Source organism: Chenopodium album, chromosome 24, assembly GCF_948465745.1.
Source record: "Chenopodium album chromosome 24, dcCheAlbu1.1, whole genome shotgun sequence".
Classification (NCBI taxonomy): domain Eukaryota; kingdom Viridiplantae; phylum Streptophyta; class Magnoliopsida; order Caryophyllales; family Amaranthaceae; genus Chenopodium; species Chenopodium album.
The window spans coordinates 26,551,993-26,577,319 of NC_137857.1; the positions used below are offsets into that span (position 1 = coordinate 26,551,993).

General features: G+C 39.0%; 1 protein-coding gene across 7 annotated transcripts; it reads right to left on the reverse strand.

The window, feature by feature from the left end:
- Window positions 1–311: 311 nt before the first annotated feature.
- LOC145612353 (uncharacterized) lies at window positions 312–16,046 on the reverse strand. 7 transcript variants are annotated; one of them, XM_081667725.1, is made up of 19 exons: window positions 15,596–16,044; window positions 13,825–13,893; window positions 13,633–13,716; window positions 12,442–12,963; window positions 12,206–12,359; window positions 8,863–9,247; window positions 7,814–7,941; window positions 7,666–7,713; window positions 6,665–6,763; window positions 6,173–6,500; window positions 5,610–5,754; window positions 3,664–3,746; window positions 3,188–3,334; window positions 2,937–3,036; window positions 1,936–2,204; window positions 1,760–1,862; window positions 1,444–1,508; window positions 1,244–1,353; window positions 312–856 (listed from the first exon to the last, which is right to left on the reverse strand). In XM_081667725.1, exons 4-8 carry the CDS (start codon window positions 12,920–12,922, stop codon window positions 7,668–7,670), a joined length of 1,194 nt encoding a protein of 397 aa, XP_081523851.1. In that variant the 5' UTR covers window positions 12,923–12,963; window positions 13,633–13,716; window positions 13,825–13,893; window positions 15,596–16,044; the 3' UTR covers window positions 312–856; window positions 1,244–1,353; window positions 1,444–1,508; window positions 1,760–1,862; window positions 1,936–2,204; window positions 2,937–3,036; window positions 3,188–3,334; window positions 3,664–3,746; window positions 5,610–5,754; window positions 6,173–6,500; window positions 6,665–6,763; window positions 7,666–7,667. The 7 variants fall into 7 exon arrangements, with proteins under 7 accessions (XP_081523851.1, XP_081523855.1, XP_081523853.1 ...); XM_081667729.1 differs by lacking the exon at window positions 15,596–16,044 and adding exons at window positions 15,027–15,096; window positions 15,197–15,498 and having other exon boundaries at window positions 6,173–6,763; XM_081667727.1 differs by lacking the exon at window positions 15,596–16,044 and adding exons at window positions 15,005–15,096; window positions 15,197–15,498 and having other exon boundaries at window positions 6,173–6,763.
- Window positions 16,047–25,327: the final 9,281 nt, after the last annotated feature.

Genomic DNA, 25,327 nt, shown 5'->3' on the forward strand with positions numbered 1-25,327 from the left:
AATATAATACTCCCTCCGTTCCACAATGATGTTCTTGTTTTGAATTTTTGACTTTTTTAAGAAAGAGATAATCTTCTATATTTCTCTTAATCTATAAAAATAAATATAGTCATGTGGGATCTAGTTTGATTCGTCTTAGTGAGTAGATTACTAATATCTAACTTTTATAATTTTTGCTAGAGTGAGATTAAAGATATTTGCGGTCAAAGTTAGGTCAAAATTTGCATCGATTTACGAAACAGGAACATCATTCTGCGGAGGGAGTAGATTAAATTCAAAGTCCTAAACATTGATTCAAACCTAGTGAGGATACTTGTCAAAAGTATGGCAGAGATATTATTTCGTGGTAAAAGTAAAAAAAAAAAAGGCAGTGGTTGCAATCTTGATGTCCTCAACTATTATGGTAAAGGAACAGTGATAGACCACTAAATGAGATGATATTGAATGCTCTAGATTAAGTATGCTTCAGATTTGCTGAAAACCATGAGTGGAACGTCATATACATCATCTGCCAATACAATTCAGAGGCTTGAGACAATGTTTCCTACGTTTGAAAGTAGGCACCCAAGTAGGAGGGAGTAGCAGTGATGCAGGGCTGCTCTGCTCTATTCCCAGCTAACTGACTTGAGCACCCAAGTAGGCACCTTGTTCCTTGATACGAAGATTCATGGATTAGAAAGTGGTTTGCACGCAGGTCCCTTGCAATTGTCCCAAAACGAGTGCCCCAGGCAAAACCACTGTCACTTTCTCAAAGATCTCCGCAGCCAAAAGTCTGAATAGTTTCTTGCATTCTTCAGTGAAAGCTGTAAAGTTCATTGATCCAGATCTATCCGACGCATCAAACTTGAATGTTATGCTGCATATAAGAACAGTAAGTACATATAAGTATAGACAGATTCACTTGCATTAACAATACCTACGGCACCCCTCATGCAAGCAATTCTTTCAAGTATGGCAGTTTACCACATTTGTTGCAACCAGGAAACACAACAAAGTCAACATCATGGACTGATCAGGTTCAGGTATAATGACTTACAACCAATGCTTCCCTACTAGGAGTGTGTGTGTGTGTGTGTGTGTGTGTGTGTGTGTGTGTGTGTGTGTGTGCACGCGTGCGTATGTTGTGTGTGTATAAAGTTGGTATCAGAAGACAGATGCATGTTAAGTATATATATATAATGACAAATTTGTTTCCACACCACAAGGGTTAATGTAAATGAATATGAAACAGAGCATAGAGAACCTTTCTCTGTTTGATGCTTCCAATTTGTCTAATGACTTTCTGAGGATGAATTCTAAATTTCCCAAATTCATGCCATTTGGTCGCTTAACATGAGCATATTTGCTGCAACCCTGCAGGCACACCAATGGTTTTTTTAAACTTAAGGAGACAATTCGGGGATTGCAAGCATATAACAAATTAGACAGAGTTGAGAGGTGAACCATGCACACAAGTTCGACGGTTCATCCTTAAAAGTTGTTGAAACTGCTAGTTGGCAGAGAAAATCCTGTTTGGAAAACATAGAGAAGCACAAAGGCTCAGAATTTTTGCTTGTTTAACAAACTTAGGTTGGTGTAACATAACACCTTTGTAAGCCGATGGTTTCAAGGTGAGGAAATTTTAGGTTATTAGTTTCAGCGAAATCATCCCAAGCAGATATTGTCATCGACTGCTCTGTACTTCACAGTAAGAGAGCCTAAAGTAGGAAAAATGACTATCAGTGGAAGAATTAAACTGAGCAGCAGACAACTGGCTAACCTGTGGGTTGTGATCACAATTAATTTTGCGCACTGGATGATCAACTCCGTGCACTGTTGTCAAATTCTAAGCTCACTAACAAAAAAGATAACTCCCAATACATCTGCAAATAGGTTAAAGACAGGTGTAAATGGCTGTCAAAGATAACTATTTGCAAAAGATTTATAAGGAAATACCATAGCAATCAGTTTGGTTGTATGTGTGTGGGACAGCTGCAATTGAAACATACTTGGGTAGGACAGGTGCCTTATCAGTACTTAGCATCTGTATTATGGCTTGGCCTCCAAAACTCATCTAGGAGTCATCAGGCCTGGCTGCATACCGACCAACAAGTCAACCACTGGTCTAAGTGATGCATTGGCAATTTCATAGTCCTTGACCTTTTGCCGGAAATCTTTGTACTCCTCAATCTGGTTCTCAAACATTGTTATGGCAGAGTGTTTTTCTGTGCATTTATGGCATGTAGACAGAAGCATTAGTTGCAATGCCTTTTGCTATCAATAATACAAGAATCATGTCCACCTGGCTCATGTGATTGTTTTGACTACAAACTAATGTACCTAAGCTAGTTAGGGTTCATTCTTTGTGTATTCGGAATGAATCCAGTAAGGTAGTTCTTTCGTTAGCATGCATTTCATGTCTGTAAAGCTAATGGGTAAAAAAAAACAAGGAGCAAAGTGGGGGTGGATAAAAGCCAGGAATTTGTATTCAACCGGAACAAACAAAAAGTTAACGATGTACAAATAAGCAGCTTATAGAAAATCGTATACTTATATAGACCAATAAATGAATCCATTATTTTCAACTTATTTTTCCATACCATATAACAATATATATCGATGACTCTACAGAGTACAATACTACATAATAGCCTTAATCAAAGCTAAATAACTAGAAGACATCAACTTCCTATAGACAATCAAATATCAAAGTGATCAACGTCTTCTTGGAAATTTATTTTGGTAAAATACAGATTGTTTTTTAAGCTCTTCATTGAATGTTTGCCTCGTTTCTCCTTAGAGGGATTTGAACTATTGGTGGTGCTAGATGTTCTAAAGGATACAGGGATTGCAAAATGGTATTTACAGTAAAAAAATATAGTCTGTCACTGTCAGTTACAGCTCAACAGAGGAGACAATTTTGAAGGGCCAAAAAATTGTTGGACAATGTTCCTTACTTGGCAATAAATCGCGTTTTTGATGTCTTGGAATAATTGCCAAAAGTTGCTGCTGCCTAAGTCCTTCCATCTCCATATACGTGTGGCACATGAGAAGTTTCTGAAGACAAAATGATAAGCTCCAAAATATAAGATATAAAGAAAAGAAAAAAGAAAGAGATAAGTCAATGTCCTGCCTAGGGAAAACAAATAAATGGGAAATGGCAGCACAAAGCAGAATAATCCACATGGTGATGAGAAAGAAACTATACCTGATTTAGACATATTACTTTCAGCTCTGTGTTTGACACATCTGAAGTTTGTTGCTCAAGGTCAGTCAATTTGTACGCAACAGTGCCTAGGTGATCTACAGCATTTACTAGGCTTGTACAGCATAATCTTTTAGGTTGTCCAATACCCTGTGGCATAATTCACACAAAAATCATAAAGGAAGACTAAAGAAAAAACATCACAAATAACTCAGAGAGTTGTGTGTGTGCTGTGCGTGTGTGTAAGTGTGAGTTCAGTTCGTTTCTTTTCCACAAATAAAATGGATTTAAAATTTTACTGTATAAATTTACAAAATAATGTTATCAATATTACTGTTTAAATCTCTATATGAAAATATAGGAGTGATTAGGATCAATAAGTTTCCTACTCTCTTGGGATAGGGGTAGGCACCAGATGAAAGACTACACGACTGATTAATAACACAGGTAAACTTGCAATAATTATACAGTAACATTACTTTTGTTTCTGCTCACTATGAAGATAAGACTTCTCGCAGTATTCAGCGGCAGAGTAAAGCTGGGGTCTCAGATTCTTGAGTTCCTGTAAAGCAATAGAACAAAATGATCATAACTAAATAGACAAGACAACAAAGAGTAAAAATACAATGACGAACAGACACAATAATTGACTTCTTAGAAATAATGAAGATTTAGGGATTACTATATGCAGAACTTCTAGTCAATACCATTCTTTTTTCTCCACAGAAACCAATGAGTTAGCTGCATTAGCAGCTTTTTTAGGGGAAGTTACATATTAGGAGTTTTCCAGAAGAAAAAAAATACTACGTAATACATAAGTAGGAATAATTACTGAACCATAGCATGTCAAGCACCATTTATCCAACTCCTTTCTTCTGAGAGGAAAGGATGCTCTCCCAAGGAATGAATTCCACAGAATGATTTCTAGATAGATTCCCTCTACAATTATTCCCTTAAATAACCAAAGATAACTAACAAGCTGCCATAACAAACTCACACACAAAACAAGGACTAACAAACTTATTTCTTAATTACTGATATACCCCTCCCCGTAACTAACTTCCACCTCACCCAAAACCAGCTCACTCTCTTCTAACAGCTCCTTGCTTGGGCTTCCTTCTTGCATATGTAAACCGGACCTTGGGACTAGGCTGATCTCTTGCAATAGACCTTAGTAATAATATAATGAAATCACTCTTTCAGTGAGATGCCTGTGAGGCATGAAGAGCTCCATACAACATGTTAACTCAAGATTCTCAATCGAGCAACCATCCACCACCCCATCAAGATTTCTAATCTGGAGGAAGATGGAGACGACAGATGTGGCTACAATATAAATATACTAAGTTTTAATTAAATAATCACCATTATATCTTTATTAGAGTAGAAGTGCATAAATATTCATAATCCCATAGCTTATTAGGCATCAAACTTCATCCTACAATGAGCTCTGGACATCCTATGAGGTAAGGAAGCACTATTAACCATCAACTCACTTTATTACAAGTATAACACCATGTTTGGATAGCTATTTTACTCGAGCAAAGAATTGTCAAATCCTTATCACTTTTAAACAAGAAAAGGACTTATTAAGCTCTAGGCATTAAGCCCCTCTCAAAACACACCAAAACTGTTGTTTTCTCTTTAACACTCCCCCCTTACATCTTTGTATCCCAACATTAAGCTGATAATTTTCCTCAACAACCAAAAGAACTCCTCTATCATATACATATAATCACTATAGCACTCGTAACAGAACTGAACACGCTCAATGTAGTTTCCTGAATGCAACATTCGTCAATTCATCAAAATTTTCCCTGAATACAAAAGTTTATTTCATCGTGCCCTTCCCCAAATACAGCAGCTAATCAGCTATATACATTTCGCAGTTCTAGTAAAGCACTTGCTTATCTTGCAAACATAACTCGAGAAAGTGAGCGCCTAAAACAGAAATGTGCCTTCCATTCACATCATCTCGATTCAAACCACAACATCAGTATAATTCTACTAATTCCCCATTCATTGTTTAATTGTTAAATACTTGGAAGCATTTGTCCATATCCGTCCAAACTACCAATACAATCTTTAAGATAAATAATGTTTACAGTACATTAATTTTTGAAAATGTAATATGTATGAAATAAACAATAAATATAAAAATAGAACCACGGATTAGAGGCATTAGTCTATATTTAGCAAGAACATAATGAAAAGAAATTATTATAAAAAATATAAGATTAAAAAAAAATCCAATTATAGCCATTCAATAATTCATCATGCGAAAATCACTTTATAATAATTGAATCATCAAGAAAAACACATAATAAGTCTTAACACAAAAAAAAAAAAAAAAAAAAAGATCAAGCTCAAAAACATGGAAATCCAGATCTAGCAATATGAAAGTGAGGTGAGAGAGAGAAATTACCTCGTCATCCTCAAAGAATAGCCGTTGGTACCATGTCCTCAAACATTAGCTGTTGACTTAATATTGCCTATATCATGGGGTGAGCTCACAAAGCAGAGCCTTGTCACTCTTTTCTGGATTCATCGTTCTGAAATAGACAGTATTCCTAGTATAGATGCCAAAGAGAAGTAAATGTAGTCAAATTGCAACTCATGGCCTTAAATAATTATACGACACATTTGTAAACTGTATGAAACACAAGTACAGAAGAAACGTGCTTTTCAAAAATATTAGAAACATTCATTGTAGCAAATATGGCGAGGGGATGGATGTGGGTGTGAAAGAATCATACAAAGGAATACCTAGTTTTAACTAATATTCTTCCAGGAATCAAAACAGAAAATGGGATACATGCAAATTTAACCCTATATATCTTATTCAAAGCCTTCTTAAAGTGGCTGGCATTCTTCACTAAATTTAAATGATTGCAGGCTGACAATTAACAAATGAATATGCTGATGAGATGCTTGACAGAATCCCATAGGCCAAAGAACAACAGAAGAGACCAAAATGAAATAAGTTACCTGGTGCAGATGGAGGAGACCCAAAATGCAAGGCAGCTCTAGAAATACAAGTACAGAAGGAATAAGAAGTCTATGTGGCCTTTCAATAAGTCTGAGAGCATTGAACCCAAGGCTTTTGTATGAAGCCCCCATTTGCCCAACAAACAACACGAGGCACTCCTTGTAGTCAATACGGATGTGCTGGATAGCAGGTCGAAGGCCCAGCAGTGCCCCTTTCCACACAGCAGGCACTGGTTTCACTCTAGAAAGGCGCTCAAGCTGTTGGCGTTTAAGGTTAAAGAAGCGCCCCCAATGCCCATACATTCGGACCCTATCATCTTGAAGTCATCTACATGGACACAATAACGATTAATTAGAGAGCCAACTGATGTCATGGCAGCTCTTTCAGAAGACTCCTCCATGCTGGCAGCTTCTCCACCAAAAAAAAAAGACAAATATCTGAACAATTCTCTGCCCACACATGGACACTACATTATTTGTCCGAAAATCTACAAGTTCATAGACTGGCTTAGGAAAATGAAGGCATTCAGACATCTGGGCCAGTAGAGGCGGGAATGGAATGCAAATTTTGCCCGGAGCTGGAGCCATGACCTGTAATAGGCAAAGCTAAGCTTAAGACGATATAGCAGCATAGACATAACGCTGTAGTAAAGCGTCCCACCCTGCTAGGCTATCAAAGAGAGGAAAAAATGGCAAGTTGGCAAAGTCAGGCATAAGCAGGCCAAAGAACTATGCGAGGAAGGAAAAACTAAAAAGACATATTTCATGCAGTGGCCCTAGTTGTCTAACCCAGCAGGATGGCCTGTTCTTGCACATAGTAGGAATAACAAAGAATGTGTAGATAAATAGCATATGCAAGAATACAACAGCTAAAGGTAGCATACAAAGAGCTTGCTAATGTGTTTATTTTTATAAAGAGCTAGATTACCAATAAACTTGAGAAGCAAAGTTGATAGGCAACTCATTTTGGGACTAATTAGGCTAGGGTTTAGGAGAGAGGAGAGAGATTAGACATTCTTCTTTGTTAGAGTAGGTTTTTATTATCAATAAAAACTAGAAATGCCTAAGCAGAACATTTTGGGACTAATTAGGTTTTGTTGTTATTGTTGTTGTTGTGTAAGCCCATAGACACCAAAGCAAATCAATTCTCCAAACAAAGTAGTCAAACTCATGTAAAAATCAACGGCTAAGCTACAACACCAAACATAAATGAGTGCTTACAATTGTATATCAAAGAAACTTCAAAAACTCTTCCAATAAAATTGGTGTAAATGTGGGAAATTTAATTTGTGTACTATTGGTTATCTTAGGTTTGTCTAGTTCTATAGTCTCCTTTATTAAGAACACAACAGCTCTCTAGTTTAGCACATTAATATGAAAATAATGCATACCTAAAATCAAATTAACACAAAAGATAGAATAAACCTAAAGACTAAGCTTGCTCAAATTAAGAACCACCCAATTCAAGTCATGATGAGTAGAAAAAATTATACCATCATGATTGGTTGTAGGCGCCAAGAGGACTTTCCAAAGAAGGAGCCCTGCAAACATCACAATTTGATGGTAAGGACATAGCATTATAAAAAAATCTTTGGTAAAAAACAGAAAAGATAAAATATAATACTATGATAAGAAACATACGATAATAAATCATTGACGCCGCTCACAACATCGAAAGATAAATTACTCTGCAACTTTCCAAATTCGATCATAAGCTTGGGAAACACATGTTGAAACATGTGTTGTATTTCTTCTAGCGAATGGCTTTTCTGAAATTAAAATAAAAAACATACAATTTGAAACATTAACTTCTCATAATCAAATTAAAATATTAACCATAAAACAATAGGCAAACCAAATCACATGACAAAATGCAATGAACCCACACCCACCACCAGTTAGGACACAAACAGAAACAACAGGTGCAACAGGTGCAACAGAACAACAGCAGCATACAGAGCACAAGCAACATAGGCAACAACGGTTTTTTAAAATGGCAGGTAGCTTTGGATTATTAGCTATTATACTGTAGGTAATATAGCAAGAAGACAAAGTATAGTAAAGGTAGCAATTAAGGCACTATGCCACTTATGCATTACAAGTGAGCAGCATAAATAGAACTAGCTATAGGGAAAGAAAACAAGCAAAATATTATCGTAGTGAGTTCTTGGAGAGTGATGGCTTAAAGCCATTTACGTTGTACGCAAGCCTTGTGCTTTATCTATCGATCTAACCTTCCGACCATTTATTTTCAGTCTGAACCACCACGTTCGTTGCACAAAATGAATATAAAAAGGTAAAAATAAACCACTTTAGGTCGATATAAGAACAAATGTAGTTTTAACAAGTAAAAAATGTAAAATAGCATCTCGCTAGAATTAGGACATTAGGTTATGCCGTTATGGGGGCTAACAACTTTAACTAAAACTTGTATTCAATTTTGTAAAATGGATTTGAAGTTAATTCACAAAGCTTATCTATACAGCAACTCTAACATAATAGATAATTAGCAGCAAACATTAATTTCTTTGTTTGTAGTTATTCAAGCTTATATTTATAGTCTTGACTAATAATCCTTCATCCAAGCCAAAATTTAGATGTCTTCTTTATACATAAATAATAAAAATCATACATATTAAAGCGATTAATACAAGAATATAGTCAAAACTTTTAATAAAAAAATTACTTACCCTCATGTTTTTGAAGGCATGTCGATATGCGTCCCGAATACGTGTCAATCCTTGTTCTAATACATCACTCGGATTGCTCGCTAATACATCTGAACGCAAAGGACTAGGGGAAGCATTCCGCAAGTTCTGCCGCCAAGCTAATAATTTCTGTCTATAATCAGAATCCCCTTCTACTAACAATTTCCTGAGAACGGGATTGTTTGATCTCTTCATCATTTCACGGAAATCAATAGCTGTTTTATCATTAGGATCTACAAAAGCATTTGCACATGTTGGGTGGAGACTAATGATACGATGCTCCATGAGATCATGCAGTTCGATTACAAACATGATTCGCATCTGAACACTCCAGAATATAGCATTTTGAAAAATCAAGTTCGGATTTCTGCATATCAACAAAAAGTCAAATTAGACTATCTAAACATCTCATGACAAACTAATTAGCCTATCATTAAATTGAACGAATCAAAAACACCAGCCTATGTATCTCATTTATACTTTGATCAAATCACCACCAAACTAGTTATTGGCCCGGGCTATGCCCCGGATCATTATAAAATTTATTACTTTAATCAAAATATATATTTTTTGGCTTGTTTGTCACTAAGAGTTTAAGTGGTTTATAATTATTTTTTTTAAAATTAAAAAAGGTGATAGTTTAAGTAATTTTTTTGATTTTATGAGCTGATTTGACTATAAAAACAATTTTTTGCATTAATAAATATAGGGTAAATGATAAATCAATTAATTTGTTGTTAAAAAAATTGATAAATCAAATCTATAAATTTGATGTCAATATATACACTACGTACTTAGTAATGCACAAAAAAATATTACTCAATAATCACAATTGTAATATTTTTTTTTTAAAAAAAATAATCACAATTGTAATATATGTATATATAAATCAACTCGTTTATTCTATAACTACAATTTTATTAATTAATGCACAAAAATGGAATAATTTTTAATTTCTTACAATTTTTATTATTGTGCAATTATTTAGGGTGTTATGCACATGAAGAGTTTTTCAATTAATTAAACTAAACATTAATTAATACTATTAATGCATGGAGTTTTACAATCATTTATGGGCTGATATGATGTGGCGCCAAATGGCAAAATCGGTGACACATGGCAAAATAGCATGTTTTGCCATGGGTTTTAATATATATATTGATTTTTTTTAAGATAAGAAATGTTGGTTAATCTGTTACAAAAATATCATTAATTTTAGGAAATTTTGCATATAACCACCTTTTAAATCTTTTTTTTTTTTCAAAAAAACCACCTTTAAAAAAAAAAGTTGTTAAAGAGTCATGGAAAAAAAACTCGGCCGTTCCGTTGTATAACGGCCGCTTTGTAACGGGTTTTAGAGTTGCCGATCCAAAAAAGGCCGTTATATAACGCCGAATTGAAATTTACACCCAAATCGCGGAGTTAGCCGTTACGTAACGGTAGAACGTCGTTGTGTAACCGTTACATTCGCGAGTAATCATTTAGGGCATACTGAGATGCTCGGAATAGCCTTCATCTCTGTGAACCAGTGCGCCATGGCTATGGAGAAGTCAGAATTTTTTTTTGACGGGAGGTTGAAGAAGAAAGGAAGTACAAAAAGAAAATGAAAGTAAAAAAAGTCACATGATGCTTTACAGCTGTCTCCCTTTTCCCCCTTTTACTGGTACTTTTGTTAAATCCTTTTTATTGTAACATTTGTGTCCCATCACTTTTTTACCCCTTTACTTATCCTGTGTGGTAAGTTACTGACTTACTTATTAAGTAGTTATCTTTACCCTTTTTCTTTGTTAAAAAAAAACCCAAATCAGTAAGAAATCAAAACCAAATTAATAAGTGCTTCAAAAAAAAAATTAATAAGTGTAATTGTCATAGCTTTAGCATAATATGGTATAAATAATTAGGCAACAAGTAAACAAGCTAAAATTCTACTTATGTGTTTTTTTAAAAAAAATTCACGCCGCGAAATCCGCGATCCGTTCTATTTAACCGTTTACAAGCCGTTTCCGCGACAACGCGACCGTTACCGCAAACGCGACCGAGTTTTTTTTCCATGTTTTTTTTTTTTTTTTTTTTTGGTAAATTTTTCCATGTTAAAGACTACCAATTTTTATAAAAATGGTGCAACTTACCACCAACTGCCGAAAAGTGGATGTTAACAACTTTCTCCGGCGTTTACCTAGTCACATGCGTGACACGTGACATTTTACTCTTTCGATTTCCCCCTAATGACATTTTTTCTTTCGATTTCCCCTTAAATGACCCCCAAATGACAATTTATCTTTAAATTTCCCTCTTCTCCTCCTATGTTTCCCTCCCTTGTGAAGTCACAACCCTTTTCTCCCTCATCGAATTGCCACTTAGATCTTGGGTTTATGAAGGGAAGTGGGTTGGTTTTATGATGGGAGGGTTGTTCTTGAATGGTTTTTTGAGGTGATGGTAGCGAATAGGTGTATGTAGCTACTTCACTATCGATAAAGGGTGGCTTTGCGGTTGGGTTGGCTGGGTGGGCGGGTGGGTTTTGCTATGGAGGCAAGGTAACTGGGTGGTGGGTAACTCGTGGGTGGTGAGCGACTTGTGAGAGGGGATTGTTGGTGGTGGATAACTCGTGGTTGGTGGAAGAATTAAAGTAGCAGCAATCAACAATAATTAGGGTTCCTAACAAAAATTCCTAAGAAAACTTACCACTTGATTTGTGAAGAAGTAGCAACAACATCAACAATGGAGGAACAAAAAGTAAAAGAAAGAGTAATAGAGGAGAAAAGGGAAATCAAAAGAAGAGAAAGAAAGAAAGAAAAAAAGGGGGGAATTAGGGTTCATTAATAGTCACATCACTAGGTCAATGCCGGAAAAAGTGGTCAACATCCACTTTCGGTGGTATGTTGCAATTTATTTAAAAAATTGGTCTTTAACAACATTTTTTTAAAAAAGGTAGGTTTTCGCACAAAAAAAAAAAGGGATTTAAAAAGTGGTTGCATGCAAAATTTCCTTAATTTTAGTGATTATGTTGTTTCTTGAAGTCTTTTTCTCATAGGAATCATACATATAACCTATATGACATTTGTATTATTGTGGAAACCTCAAATTTTCGTATCTTAATTATGTAAATTTAATAGTTATAGAACTCAAAAAAAAAAATACAAGAACAAATTAAAAATAAAAAATCAAGTATTACTCAAACTGCCCAACCAAATAGAAGTTTAAATTATCATCATAGCAACAAACATCTTAAATCTTTCGAATTTCAAAACACCAACTATACAAACAACACAAACAATGATAATAATAATTATTATACCCAATTTATTAACTAACTAACCATACTCACCCTAGAAGTTGTTGATGAGTATAATTTATCAATGATTTACCAAACGATTTGATCTCTTCACGTATGGTAGTTGAATGTCTGGCTTTGTTTTTTCCAAGATTGTCGAATAACACATAAAGTTCCTTTGCCTCATATGACCAATTATGATTTTGACCTACAAAATTAAATAAATCAATCAAAACAAAAATAGATTATTTAAAGATAAATGTATACAAGTTAAAAAGAATAATTATTACATCTTGATTCATAGTAGGTGAAGACAACATTGTTGTCTTCACCTACATACATGTATCTAACATCAAGGATAGGCCGAAACGGCAAGACAACAAATGCAACAACCGTGCTCACAATGCTGAACACAAATTTCTTTAGTTCCACGGTCATGTACATTAACTCTTCAGCCGATTTATCCTTCAATGAATCATAAGATACTAAAACTTTCTGAAAACACCAATCGATCTTTACTTTTGAAAATGGATCAGATTTTGCACACTTGACCATTAAAACAGGATGTACACGCTCATCAATGGTAAAAAGAGGGAGATGGTTAGGAACTATGTGGTTGTTCATAACGTGTCTTATATTTTGATAAAGGCTCTCTACTTGATTTTGAGGGTTACAATGCACTTCTCTATAAAAAAGAATATCATTTTTCCAATAAACTGTGACTTCTCCGTTCTGAATTTGTGAATGACAATCAGGAAATTCGAGCACCATGATAAAATGTTCGCGTCTTTCTTCGAAGCAAGTTTCAAAACCTAGCAAAAAACGGATCAAAACCTTGAAACCCTTAATCCACCATAGAAGTGTAAAAGATAATTAAGATTCATAACATGACACAAATACTAATATAGTAAAAATTCATTACTAGGAAATCATAAACACTCATATCAACCTCTAACTAATTAAGTCATGGGAAAAATAAAGCCAGACATTCAATTCAGAATTGTTTAGAACATTGTTGGCTGAGGAACATTGTCAACCCCATAACCTAAAAGGTATAAAATTTCCCTTCAGCACCGAAAATAAAATTACTGTAAACAACCTTGATTCACCTAATACGGAGATTAAAGGGAATCATAGAGCTACTCAGCACAACTAAATCATACAAATATAGAGAATGCATCTAATGGAACACATAGCAGGCACTCAGGTAGTGTATGTACTTCAGCAGGAACATTTAACAAATGAACTGCAAGAAAACACATATTTTGCATTTTTTTAATCTAACAAAAACCAAATAAGCAAACAAAAATCAAGAATTAAATAATCAAATTACACCCATTATCAGAAAAACCAAAACAGTCTCCAAATGACAGTGAAAAAATCAATTAAAAGGGTTTCGTGAAAGAAAATGAGCAATTTCAGAAAATAAATCAATACGAAGTATAAATTCAGGAGGAGAAAGAAAGAGAAGAGAGTGTTACCGAAGAGTGATGGAGAAAAAGAACAGACTACGACGGAAACCAATTCGTATTAGGTACTACGAGGCATGAGATCCAACTGTTCCTCTGCAAGAGCATTAAACCTTATGTCACGCACTATTAATTTGCAGACATGGCATAAATCATAAATAAAGTAGCATTCATCAAGCGGCCATTCTCATTTAGATTACAAACCTGTAGCACCAAGATTTGCAAATAGATCAAACACCAGGCTTTCCACTTCACTACATCTCTCTTCAGATACTGCATAAGCATCATTTAAGCACAAAGATTAACAAATGATTACTGAATGCTTCACATATACAAATGAATTTAAAAACACACTTATATGAAAAGTCTAGTACTATATAGAACCCCTCAATTAAAATACAAACAAAACTAATAAGTTAAACAAGCTACACATATAGCAAATAGCTAGCTACAACTATATAAAGTATAGACAATAAGAAGTCATCTGCCCCCTGAGTCAAGATTAATAGCCTAACCTTGTCCAATCAATATAAATATGAGGCCCATGTCCTGAACTTTTTGGTATATATCAAGTAGTTTTGATGCTAGGACTTACCATTTGACCCAACCATTCCCGTGTTGATACAACCTGACCAAAATATGGGTCAACCCTGAAAGGGAGTATATGGACTCTACGTTACACTACTTATTTCATGCATATTTATCAGCGGGAGCTGCAGACAGAAGCCTATCAACTTGTGGCTGATAAACAGATTGCCCTTTATAATGTTTAGTCCTTTTTTCTTTCACCTTTGTTCTCTCTTTCATGTATTCATTACAATAAGATGTATCGAGCACTTAATAGAACTTGTTTCGGGAATCACAACCACAACATTTATTAATAAAGGGATTCAAATTTCTGAATTTCAGTTCTAAGCTTCAGTTCTTAATTTCAGGACATAAAAATAAGTTCAAGATCGCACATAAAAATAAGCTCTGAATTATGTACTGAAAGTGAGCTCTGAATTCAGTTCTGCTTTTCAATTCTGAATTCAATTCTGTTTTTCAGCTCTGAATTCAGTTATGAATTCAGTTCTGATTTTCAGTTCCGAATTCAGTTATGATTTTCAGTTCCGAATTCAGTTCTGATTTTTAGGTCCACTTCACATAAGCCAATATAAGTAAAGACCATATATTACATTGAGAAAGATTAAACGTTCATGTAAATTTTTTTTTTTCAATAGTGGAAATTCTAATGGATAGAATATTACTATTAAATGACGACTCGTTACATCATAAACTAGCAGAAACCCATGACTGCTCCATGACAATAAGATGGAATACATTTAGAAGACAAATATAAATTAATCATAATAAATTCTACACAATATTATACAACACATACAAAGACAAGTCGGGTAGCTGACCATCACATCTCATTTTAACATTGATAGTCTGATGGCAGAATTACAGCTGTGCAAAACTCTGTTCATCAGGCTACAAAAATGATACTTTAGCAATTTAGTATTAGACAAAGCTCTTTGACAGTCATGAGTCAATTCAGGTTTTCCTTTACAATAAACATAGAAATAATGACCTTCGAATATCCACTTCCTCCCCTTTCCTTCCCCAACCCAAGGCCGAACATCCAATTCCTCCCATCCTGCTCCCCAATGGTGACCGGACATCCAATTCCTTCCCCTCCCGCTCCCCGATACAGCCAATAGAAAGGGCGGACATTCGTAATTTCGCCACCCTCTCAACAATAGAACGACATAAATGAAATATTATAAGCAATCAAACCCAAAAAAACCAATGATTGACTACCAGAATCGAAATATTAAAAGAATTTTGCAAACTTAGGGTTCATAATTCGAATCAAGGCACACCTATAATAATCATAATACATTACATTCACAGAATCATATATTCACAAATGAATGAAATCACAATTTCAATAAACAATTAAAAAAAATAGATTAATTAAAAACTAAACCTGAAGACTGGAGTTTTGCTTTGTCGAAGAGAGATAACTCAGAGAAGGCTAAAGGCAAGCAGGCTAACACCGGTCGGCCAACGTCGGAGTGCGGCCAACGTCGATCTGAGAGCAGCGCCGTCCTTGAATGAAAGTGAGGGGAGAGGAAGTCAGTAAGAAGTTACGGGGCGTGGGAATGGGAATTAGGGCTTGTTCGGTGCTAGCGTTTGAGTAGCTTTTAACAAAAAAAAAAGTAGTTTTTATGAAAAGTTACAAATATTAGCTTTTCAAAGTAGCGGTAGTTTTTGAAAATTTAATCTATAGTTTTAAATATAAAATACTACTATTAATTTTTACGGGGATTGAACCCTCAACCTCTTACAAGAAGAATAATTATTTCACCATCTAAACCAATTATCAAGTATATTATCAATATGTAAAAAAAATTATATAAGTACAAATCACAAGAATCAATTAAAATAAAATATACAAAAAAAAAAAAAAAAAAAAAAAAACTCAATTTTAGTTTGACAATAATAATTATTATACAATTTTAAAAAGTCTTTTAAAAAAATTATCGATTGCACGTCTACAACAGTAGCAACCCGGGGAACGTCCGGGCTACTCACTAGTTGCATATTAAAAAAGTGTTGCTTGTGATTTTTTGCACCTGCACTTCTTTTTAATTTGTTCCTTTGTATATTACATTTGACTTGGAGTAGATGACTAGTATACTACAGATTATGCACTTGTATTTCCCTTCGTCCCGTATATACAACATTTTCCATCATTCTATTTTCCAATTATTCAAGCAAACAAAAATGATAGGATTTTTTTACTTTTACCACCAAAAAAATCAAAAAAATGTTTTTTACCACCAAAACTTCTAAAACATTTATATTACCACCAAATAAAAAATTAAAAGTTATTTTTTACCACCTGTCGTCAAAATCCTAACGGAATTTTTTAAATTCTTCGATTTTCGTGTCAAACACATGCTCTTTAGGAGTTTTGGGGGGCACATTGGCCCTATGGGCCCAATTTGAGGTCAGAATTGACAAAAAATGATCGGAAATGCCTCGTTTTGCGTGTTTTAAAAAACCTCGATTTGCGTGAACACGCAAAACGAGGCATTTCCGATCATTTTTTGTCAATTTTGAACTCAAATTGGACCCAAAGGACCAAAATGCCCCCCTAAACCTATGAAAAACATATTTTGCGCACGAAATTCAAAGGAAACTTTTTTAAGCCGTTAGATTTAACGGTTTTCTTGACGTTTGGTGGTAAAAATCAATTTTTAGAAATTTTTTTTGTGGTAAAATAAAAGTTTTAGAAGTTTTGGTAGTAAAAAACAATTTTTTGATTTTTTTTTGTGGTAAAAGTCAAAATTTCCAAAATTATAACAGTAATTTATTTAACTTTATCATATATGAGAAGCACAAGAAGAGGACGTCCATTTACATATGGGATTAAGGAAAATGATAATCATGATCAACCTTATACAATCTGCAAAATAAAGTTTCATACCCAAAAACATATTCTACTTGTCAACCAATTAGCTAGAGAAAAGAAACCACTTGTGCATGATGTACATTTACATCCAAAGGATAGACTTCATCTACCACCATAATAAATAAAGTTATATATCCAAGAAGCATATTCTAGTTATCTTCAAAATGTTGCACACTTAACCTTATACCACCTGTGTTTTGGGTAAAAATACCCTAGGCCAGTTGGCCCAATCAGAGTCCGCCACGTGTCACTGACAGGGGCGCCACCTTGGACCTATCAGGGAACGACACGTGGCAGATAGATAAAAGGATCTGGGTTTGGCGGCTTTTAGGCCCAAACCCCGAGGTCTGCAAAGCTGCGTGAATATTCCCTAGGGCACGAAACCCTAGGGAGTGCACGTTTTTCGAGAAGCCTATAAGTAGGAGGTGACCTCCTCATTTATGACTACGTGACGTAACGTGAGTTGACACATCTGGACATTCAATACACTCTTTACGAGATAAACTCAGTGATTACTAATCATTGTTAGAACTGTCACTCCCAAGAGTACAGTACACTTGAGCTCGAAATCCGAGCAGATATCCTTTACATTCCGCACTTTATTCTTCGGACTTAGACTAACTTAAGCTTCGGAGGCGGACCACCGGCCATTCGGTGCTCCGTTGTTTTGCAGGTATAGGCATCCAAGCGAGCATCCAGTCTTAGTGTTGTAACTCTCCCAAGGGACTCAAAAAACCCCGAAACATTTGGCGCCGTCTGTGGGGAGAGTACCTCTAAGATGGCCTCTTTGGAAACTGTACCAACTAATGTAACCAATCGGCCTCCGGAAACCAATCGGCCACCGGAGACCAAATAGCTACCAGAGACCAATCGGTCCCTGGACGAAGTGTTGGTCCAGACGGACCATGATTCAGGTGACGACGGTGACGTCGAAACTTATACTGCTAGAGATGGGTCTCTCATCTCCAGGCGCATCCGCAGCAAGGAAAAGCGGGAACGCCCTCACTCTCAGAATGCTCCGAGCAAACCAGTCGGACATTCAAAAAAGCCGTCTGATTCTACCCATGCGGAAGGGTCAGACCCAGTAACTAGAGATGAGCTCATGAAGCTTGTGAGCACTCTCCGTGGTGAGATAAAACAACTCACCAACAAAAAGTCGGCTACTCCTGCCAAGGAACAGTCGGCCAAGAAGTCAGCCCAAATGGGCAAGAACAAATCAATCAGGGACCGACAGCCGACTCCTCATCCCAAGGACGCGGCTCGGCCTCAGTTCGATCTTTCAAGACTCCGTTTCCCAGAAACGGTTGCAAGAAAAGCCATTCGGCATGTTCAGCCGAATGGTAACAAGAAAACATTCTCTGATGCTCGACATTACATCGAACAGAAGAAGAATGAGCTTTCAGAGTCGGCCTCAACGTCGACTTATCACGACAACTCCCAGCATACCTCGTTGAGGTATTCACAATCAGTGCATGAGACTCCAATAAGCAGCCCACTGGTTCAAGTTGGACCTCATGTCATCCAGCCGGCTCAGTACATGGCTCAGCCAATGTACCAAACGCCTGCTCAACCTTACATCCAGCCTGCTTTCTTTGGAGGACAGGCGGCGTGCGGCTATCAGCCCATGGACTGGCAGCTTAGGCTGCAGCACCTTGGAGACCAACCCTCTGCTTTCTCTAAGGAAATAACCGACGCCGGACAGCCGGCCAAGATTAAAAATGTGTTGGTAGGAACCTATGATGGGACCACCAACCCTGAAGACCACCTGCTAGCATACACCCACCTCATGTATTCACAAGGGCTGGATGATGCCGCATGGTGTCGCTGTTTTCCAGCCACCCTGAAGGGCATAGCCCAGCAGTGGTTCGGCAACTTGCCGGCTGGTTGCATCAATAGCTTCAAGACGCTTGCGTTCTTGTTTGCTTCCAACTTCTCTATGAACATCCCTGCCAAGAAAACAAGCCTTGATCTTGGCAATGTACAGCAGGGAGATAGGGAAGGCTTGCGTTCTTACGTCAGGCGGTTCAATCTGGTACGAATCCAGATCCATGGGCTATCTGACGAGGTCGCCTTCACAGACTTTTTCAAAGGTCTGAAGGACGGTTCTACTTTCAAGTATGAACTCGTCCGAAAACAAATCTTCACCCTGCAGGGAGCACTGCGAGAGGCGGAAGCCTATATACAGGCGACCGAGCTCTGCTCCTCTAACAGGCAGTCGGACTCTAAGAAGTTCGACCGATAGAAGGAGGGTCGGCCTGCTCAGCCGGCTCCCAAGCCAGAAGAGAGCAAAAAGAAAAAGCAAGTCTGGGCCGTTGATAACTCTGATCAGCCGGCCCAGAAGAAGAAGAAAGAGTGGAAGCCGTACGTTCCAAGGTACGAATTCCACAAGGACTGCTGCTCCATATTAATGGAAATAAAGGACCGGCTGACTCTTGAGAAGCCGACTCTAATGAGAGGTTCCGTTGAAAAACGGAACAAAAATAAACATTGCCATTTTCATGAAGACATCGGCCATGACACCAACGACTGTTTCAGTCTCAAACGAGAACTTGACCGTCTGGCCGACAAAGGACAGCTGAAGTCCTACGTGAAGTCCAAAGTGACTTCAAAGGTGAATCAGGGGCAGTCCAAAAAGACGGCTCCCCAGCCGACTGTTAGTACCGACACCGATGAAGAGCCGGTATACACCATAGCAGGCGGATTCGCCGGGGGTGGCCCGACCATTCGGGGCACCAAGGATCATCTGAAAAAGATGATCCATTCTGCTGAAGAGGGAGAGGCGGCAGGAACATCCGCCTTCCCCGAAGTCATCATCACCGAAAAGGACAGAGGCAAAGTCCGTCGGCCGCATGATGACCCTGTGGTCATTGAATGTAAAGTGGCCAACCAACTGGTTGGTCGAATCTTGATCGACACAGGCAGTTCCTCTAACCTCATCAGCCTCAAATGCTTGTCCAATCTGAAGTACAAGCCAGACAGCATGATGGAGGTTTCTCACACCCTTGTAGGGTTTGGGGGAGGACTCGTGCACCCAGTCGGACGGATAGATTTGCCCATCCGGCTGGGGCAAAAGGGAAACGGCCGGCATATGACCATCCGTTTCCTCGTGGTTGAAGAGCTTACTGCCTACAACCTCATCTTTGGTCGACCCACTCTTAACGAGTGCAAGGCCGTCATCATTCCTGCTCTCATGCTCGTTAAGTATGAGAGGGATGATGGCACAGTCGGTTCCCTTAATGGGGACCAAAAAACAGCCCGGGAATGCTATCTCTCGGATATCAAGCCCGCGGCCGCAGCAGCCGTCCGGGGCAAACAAACAGTCGACCTTGATAATAACAGGGAAGACCAAGCGGCCCCACCAGCCGAGAAAAAGAGGAAAGTGGATCAACTGGTGGCGGTAAAAAAAGAGAGGCAATAGCAATCACTGATTGGGGAACGGCCGGATGATCTCCGTCCTCAGCCGGCTGGTGAACACATTGATATCCCTCTGGACGATGCTCGGCCAGAGCGGACTGTTAAAGTAGGGACGGTTGCATTTGCTAAGCTAGGTGACAGTTTGCACCAGCTCCTGAAAGAATTCAAAGACATCTTTGCCTTTGAAGTGGAAGAGATGCCTGGCATAAGCCCGGATCTTGCTGTCCACAAACTCGCCGTGGATCCCAAAAAGAAGCCCATTCGGCAAAAGAAAAGAAATCACGGCGAAGAAAGAAGTCAGGCGGCAGCAGCTGAAGTTCAAAAGCTGCTGAATGCCAAGTTCATTCGACCATGCAATTTCCCTGATTGGGTAGCTAACGTTGTGTTGGTAAAAAAGCCGAATGGTACTTGGCGGATGTGTGTTGACTACACCGACCTGAACAAGGCATGTCCGAAGGATAGTTATCCATTGCCAAAAATCGATAGTCTGGTCGATTCAACAGCCGGCCATGCCCTGATGAGTTTTATGGACGCCTATTCCGGCTTCCACCAGATACCCCTGTGGAAAAAAGATCAAGAAAAGACGGCTTTTGTCACTGATCAAGGGTTGTTCTGTTATACTGTGATGCCGTTTGGTTTGAAGAATGTGCCTGCTACTTTCCAACGAATGATTAATACGGTCTTCATTAATCAGATTGGGAGGAATGTAGAAGCATACATTGACGACATGATAGTCAAATCCAAACTACAAGCGGATCACCTTGCTGATCTCCGAGAAACATTCGCCACACTCAGGCGGCACAAGGTCATGCTAAATCCAAAAAAGTGTGTCTTTGGTGTTGAGTCTAGGAAGTTTCTCGGATTCCTGATTGATCAAAGGGGAATAGAGGCCAACCCTGAGAAAATACAGGCGGTCATCGACATGCAGTCGCCCCGTACTGTGAAAGAGGTTCAAAAGCTTACAGGTTGTCTGGCGGCCTTGGGGAGATTCCTCAGTCGGTCAGGCGATAAGTGTCTCCACTTTTTCCAAGCAATCAGGAAGAAGACTAATTTTGAATGGGGTGGTGATGCAGAGGCGGCCTTCCAAATGTTAAAAACTCACTTACACTCTTTGTCGAGGCTTGTTAGCCCCTTGCTCAAAGAGACGCTCTTCATGTATCTGGCCGTCTCCGATCATGCCCTCAGCGCTGTTCTCTTAGCTGAAAGAGGCGGCACTCAGCTCCCAGTCTATTTCATCAGTCATGTTCTCAAGAACGCTGAGCTTCGGTACCCCATGGTTGAAAAGTTTGGTCTCGCCCTCTACATGGCCATCAAGAAGTTAAAACCTTACTTCTTGGCACATGCGGTAGTGGTCTATACTGACCAGCCGATCAAGCGGCCTCTGACAACCTTGGAGTCTTCTGGACGAATGCTCAAATGGGCGATTGAAATGCAAGGATTGGAAATCACTTACGAACCCAGGAAAGCAATAAAGGGGCAAGCATTCGCCGATTTTATTGTGGAAATGACAAGGCCGGTTGTTCCGGATGATACTAGTCAGGTTTGGAAAGTGTATGTGGACGGGAGCTCCACTGTGAACGGTTGTGGTGCGGGAATTATCTGTCAGTCTCCTGAAGGGGACAAATATGAATATGCACTACGGTTCAAGTTCCAGGTCTCTAATAATGAGGCCGAATATGAAGCCCTGCTTGCTGGCATTCGAAACTGTAAGGCAGCAGGGGCAAAGAAAATTGACGCCTGCTCAGACTCTCAATTGGTCGTACTCCAAGTCAATGGAACGTACGAGGCCACTCATCCGGCCATGATAAAATATTTGCAGGCGGTCAAAGCTGAGGTTGGGACACTTGAAGAATTTACTCTAAGTCAAGTGCCCAGGTCTTCCAACAATCAGGCGGATGCCCTGTCCAAACTGGCATCATCCGCCACTTGTGAAACACCTCGGTCAGTCTTCTGGGAGGTCATGGAAAAGAGGAGTATCTCTGAGGAAGACCCCGTTGGAGTTCTTGATCGAAGCTCAACCTGGATGGACAGCATCCGGACTTACCTTACAGACGGCAAGCTCCCTGACTCACCACAGGAGGCGGCTGTTTTGAAAAAACGAGCGGCTAACTTCGAGTTGCGACAAGGAGAACTCTTCAGGGCTGGTTTTCTGAAGCCTCTGTTGAAGTGTGTTACCCCTGAGAAGGGTAAGGAGGTCCTCGAAGAGTTGCATGCAGGATTCTGCGCCTCTCATATAGGGGGCAGATCCCTTGCTGCCAAAGCCAGGCGGCTTTACTTCTGGCCTACACTGGAGTCGGATGCAATGGAATTGGTGAAAAAATGCGACAAATGTCAGAAATTTGGCAAGCTCATTCATCGTCCGGCAACAGACCTGTCGGCCATCCACAGCCCAATACCCTTTGCCAAATGGGGCATGGACATTCTTGGGCCATATACAGCCGCACCAGGCGGCAAGCGCTACATATTGGTGGCTGTGGACTACTTTACTAAGTGGGTAGAGGCGGAGGCGGTCAAACACATTAAGACAAAAGATGTCATTTCCTTCATTTGGAGGAACATAATCACCCGTTTCGGGGTGCCCATGTCCGTGGTTTTTGACAATGGTCCTCAATTTGAAACGCCTCAACTCAAGACTTGGCTGAGAGACCAAGGGATCTCCAGCTTCTTCGCATCAGTCGGCCGGCCTCAAGCAAACGGCCAGGTCGAGGCTTTTAACAAGTTAATCTCAGACGGGATTAAAAAGAAAATTGAACGGGCTGGTGGCCTTTGGGCGGATGAATTACCACACGTCCTCTGGTCCATTAGAACGACTGCTAAAGGGGCAACTGGAGAGACCCCATTTCTTATGGTGTATGGTGCAGAAGCTGTCTTGCCCATCGAACACTATGAGCCGACTCTTCGAATCATGTTGTATGATGAGGAGGTGAACTGGGAGGCCATGCGTCTAGCATTGGACTCACTACCAGAGCGCAGGGGCAATGCTGCCTTGCGCCAAGAGATATACCGTCTGAGAATGACTCGGGCTTACAACAAAAGAGTACACAAGCGTCCTCTCAAAGTGGGGGACTTTGTGCTACGAAAAATGGAAGCAGTCGGTAGGGCGAATGAGCAGGGAAAGCTAACCCCAAATTGGGAAGGCCCCTACCGAATTTATGAGGAAATAAGAGACGGCACCTACCGCCTGGAAGAACCAGACGACAGGCAGCTGCCCAGAACTTGGAATGTAGACAACTTGAAAAAGTACTACTTCTAAGTACGAATGTAACTACTCCAATTATGTAATCTCAGATTTGTTAATGAGAATATGCTTCCCTTTTTTCAAAACTTTTATTATTTTCAGCACCGTCTGTACCAGCTACAGACGGCCAATATGGTTGAAAGGCGTCTGTCTCTATAGCAGACGCCCCAAACTCTTTGAAGGAGCCGATTGTTCTAAACAGTCGTTCCTACGAAATTTTATTAAGTTTATACCAACATTTACTTAATCAATTACGAGGCCTAAGGCCAGATAAAAAGAGACCGAATGGTCACAGTCTGCTCCAACATGAGTATGACCGTCTGCTCCAACATGAGTCAGATAACTGGCGATGTCCATTCGGGCGAATTCGTCGAGGAGAAGCATCTCCCATTTGGGTGGCACATTGCTCTACTAAACCATCAAGCAGCCCTACCGAATGCTAAGGCAGCACTCGCAGTTGTTTGATTTAATCTAACATGAAATCTAAAAAGCATAGAGTGTTCCAACTGTTCTAGTACAAATGGAAAACGGCTACTGTTTCATGATTAGAGGCTATCGAGGCCAATGGCCGGATAATAAACTAAGTTTGAAACTTAGTAGCTAAACTAACGTCCAAGTGACGTGAGGCCAATGGCCGGATACTATTATTACAAAAAGAGACCGAATGGTCACAGTCTGCTCCAACATGAGTCAGATAACCGGCGACGCCCATTTGGGTGAATTCGTCGAGGAGAAGCATCTCCCATTTGGGTGGCACATTGCTCTACGAATATATCAAGCGGCCCTACCGAATGCTAAGACAGCACTCGCAGTCGTTTGTTCTAATCGAAAGTGAAATCTAAAAGGCCAAAATTTTCAATCTGTTCTAGTACAGTTCGGAAATGGTCACTGTTTCATAAGTAGAGGCTAACCGAGGCATAAAGCCGGATGCGCCTGTTTTAGCTCAGGGGCAAAACAGGCGGAATGATTTAATAAAATGCGTTAACTACTTAGCACTTATTTGAGGCTATCAGCCGGATGCCGCCTGAACTTTCCCTATGGGGCAAGACAGGCGAACGAATTATTTTAGTGAAAATAAGTTAAGTCCCAGACTTGACACTTTAATCTCAAAGAGGCCAAAGGCCGGATGCGCCTGTTTTTGCCTATGGGGCAGAATAGGCGGGGATTTTCCCTTAGCATAACAGCTAAGTTGGAAATTTGAGTTCTGTTCGAGCCAATGGCCGAATGAACACTTATTTTTGCCAAATTCTGGATGGACGTCTGCCGCGTGGTTTGGGGCAATCACCATAGTGATTGATTGACTTAGAAACCATGAATACTCTTCTAAGTATCAATAATTTCCAAGTCAATCAATCTCATAAACCGAAACCACTCGACATCCGTCCAGGGGCAAGAACATTCGCATGATATACAGGTTATAATACTTGGCCAAAAAACATGCAAAAATTTCAAAATTTGTCAAAGGACAGAATATGAAAAACTTCAGCCAAATGGCCAAATGATTCAAATTAAAATGACCAATTGCCACCAGACGATTGGTTGAAATAGTTATCTGGCAGAGCCAGAGGAATTGTCAAATTACCCGACCC

Excerpts from the sequence above, each read along its gene's own strand:
- LOC145612353 (XM_081667731.1), bottom strand. The coding sequence starts at position 12,922 with ATGGTGCTCGAATTTCCTGATTGTCATTCACAAATTCAGAACGGAGAA. Across the intron at positions 7,942-8,862 it reads ATGCCTTCAAAAACATGAGG|AAAAGCCATTCGCTAGAAGA; the intron begins GTAAGTAATTTT and ends TTTTAATTTCAG. Across the intron at positions 7,714-7,813 it reads GGCGTCAATGATTTATTATC|GGCTCCTTCTTTGGAAAGTC; the intron begins GTATGTTTCTTA and ends TGATGTTTGCAG.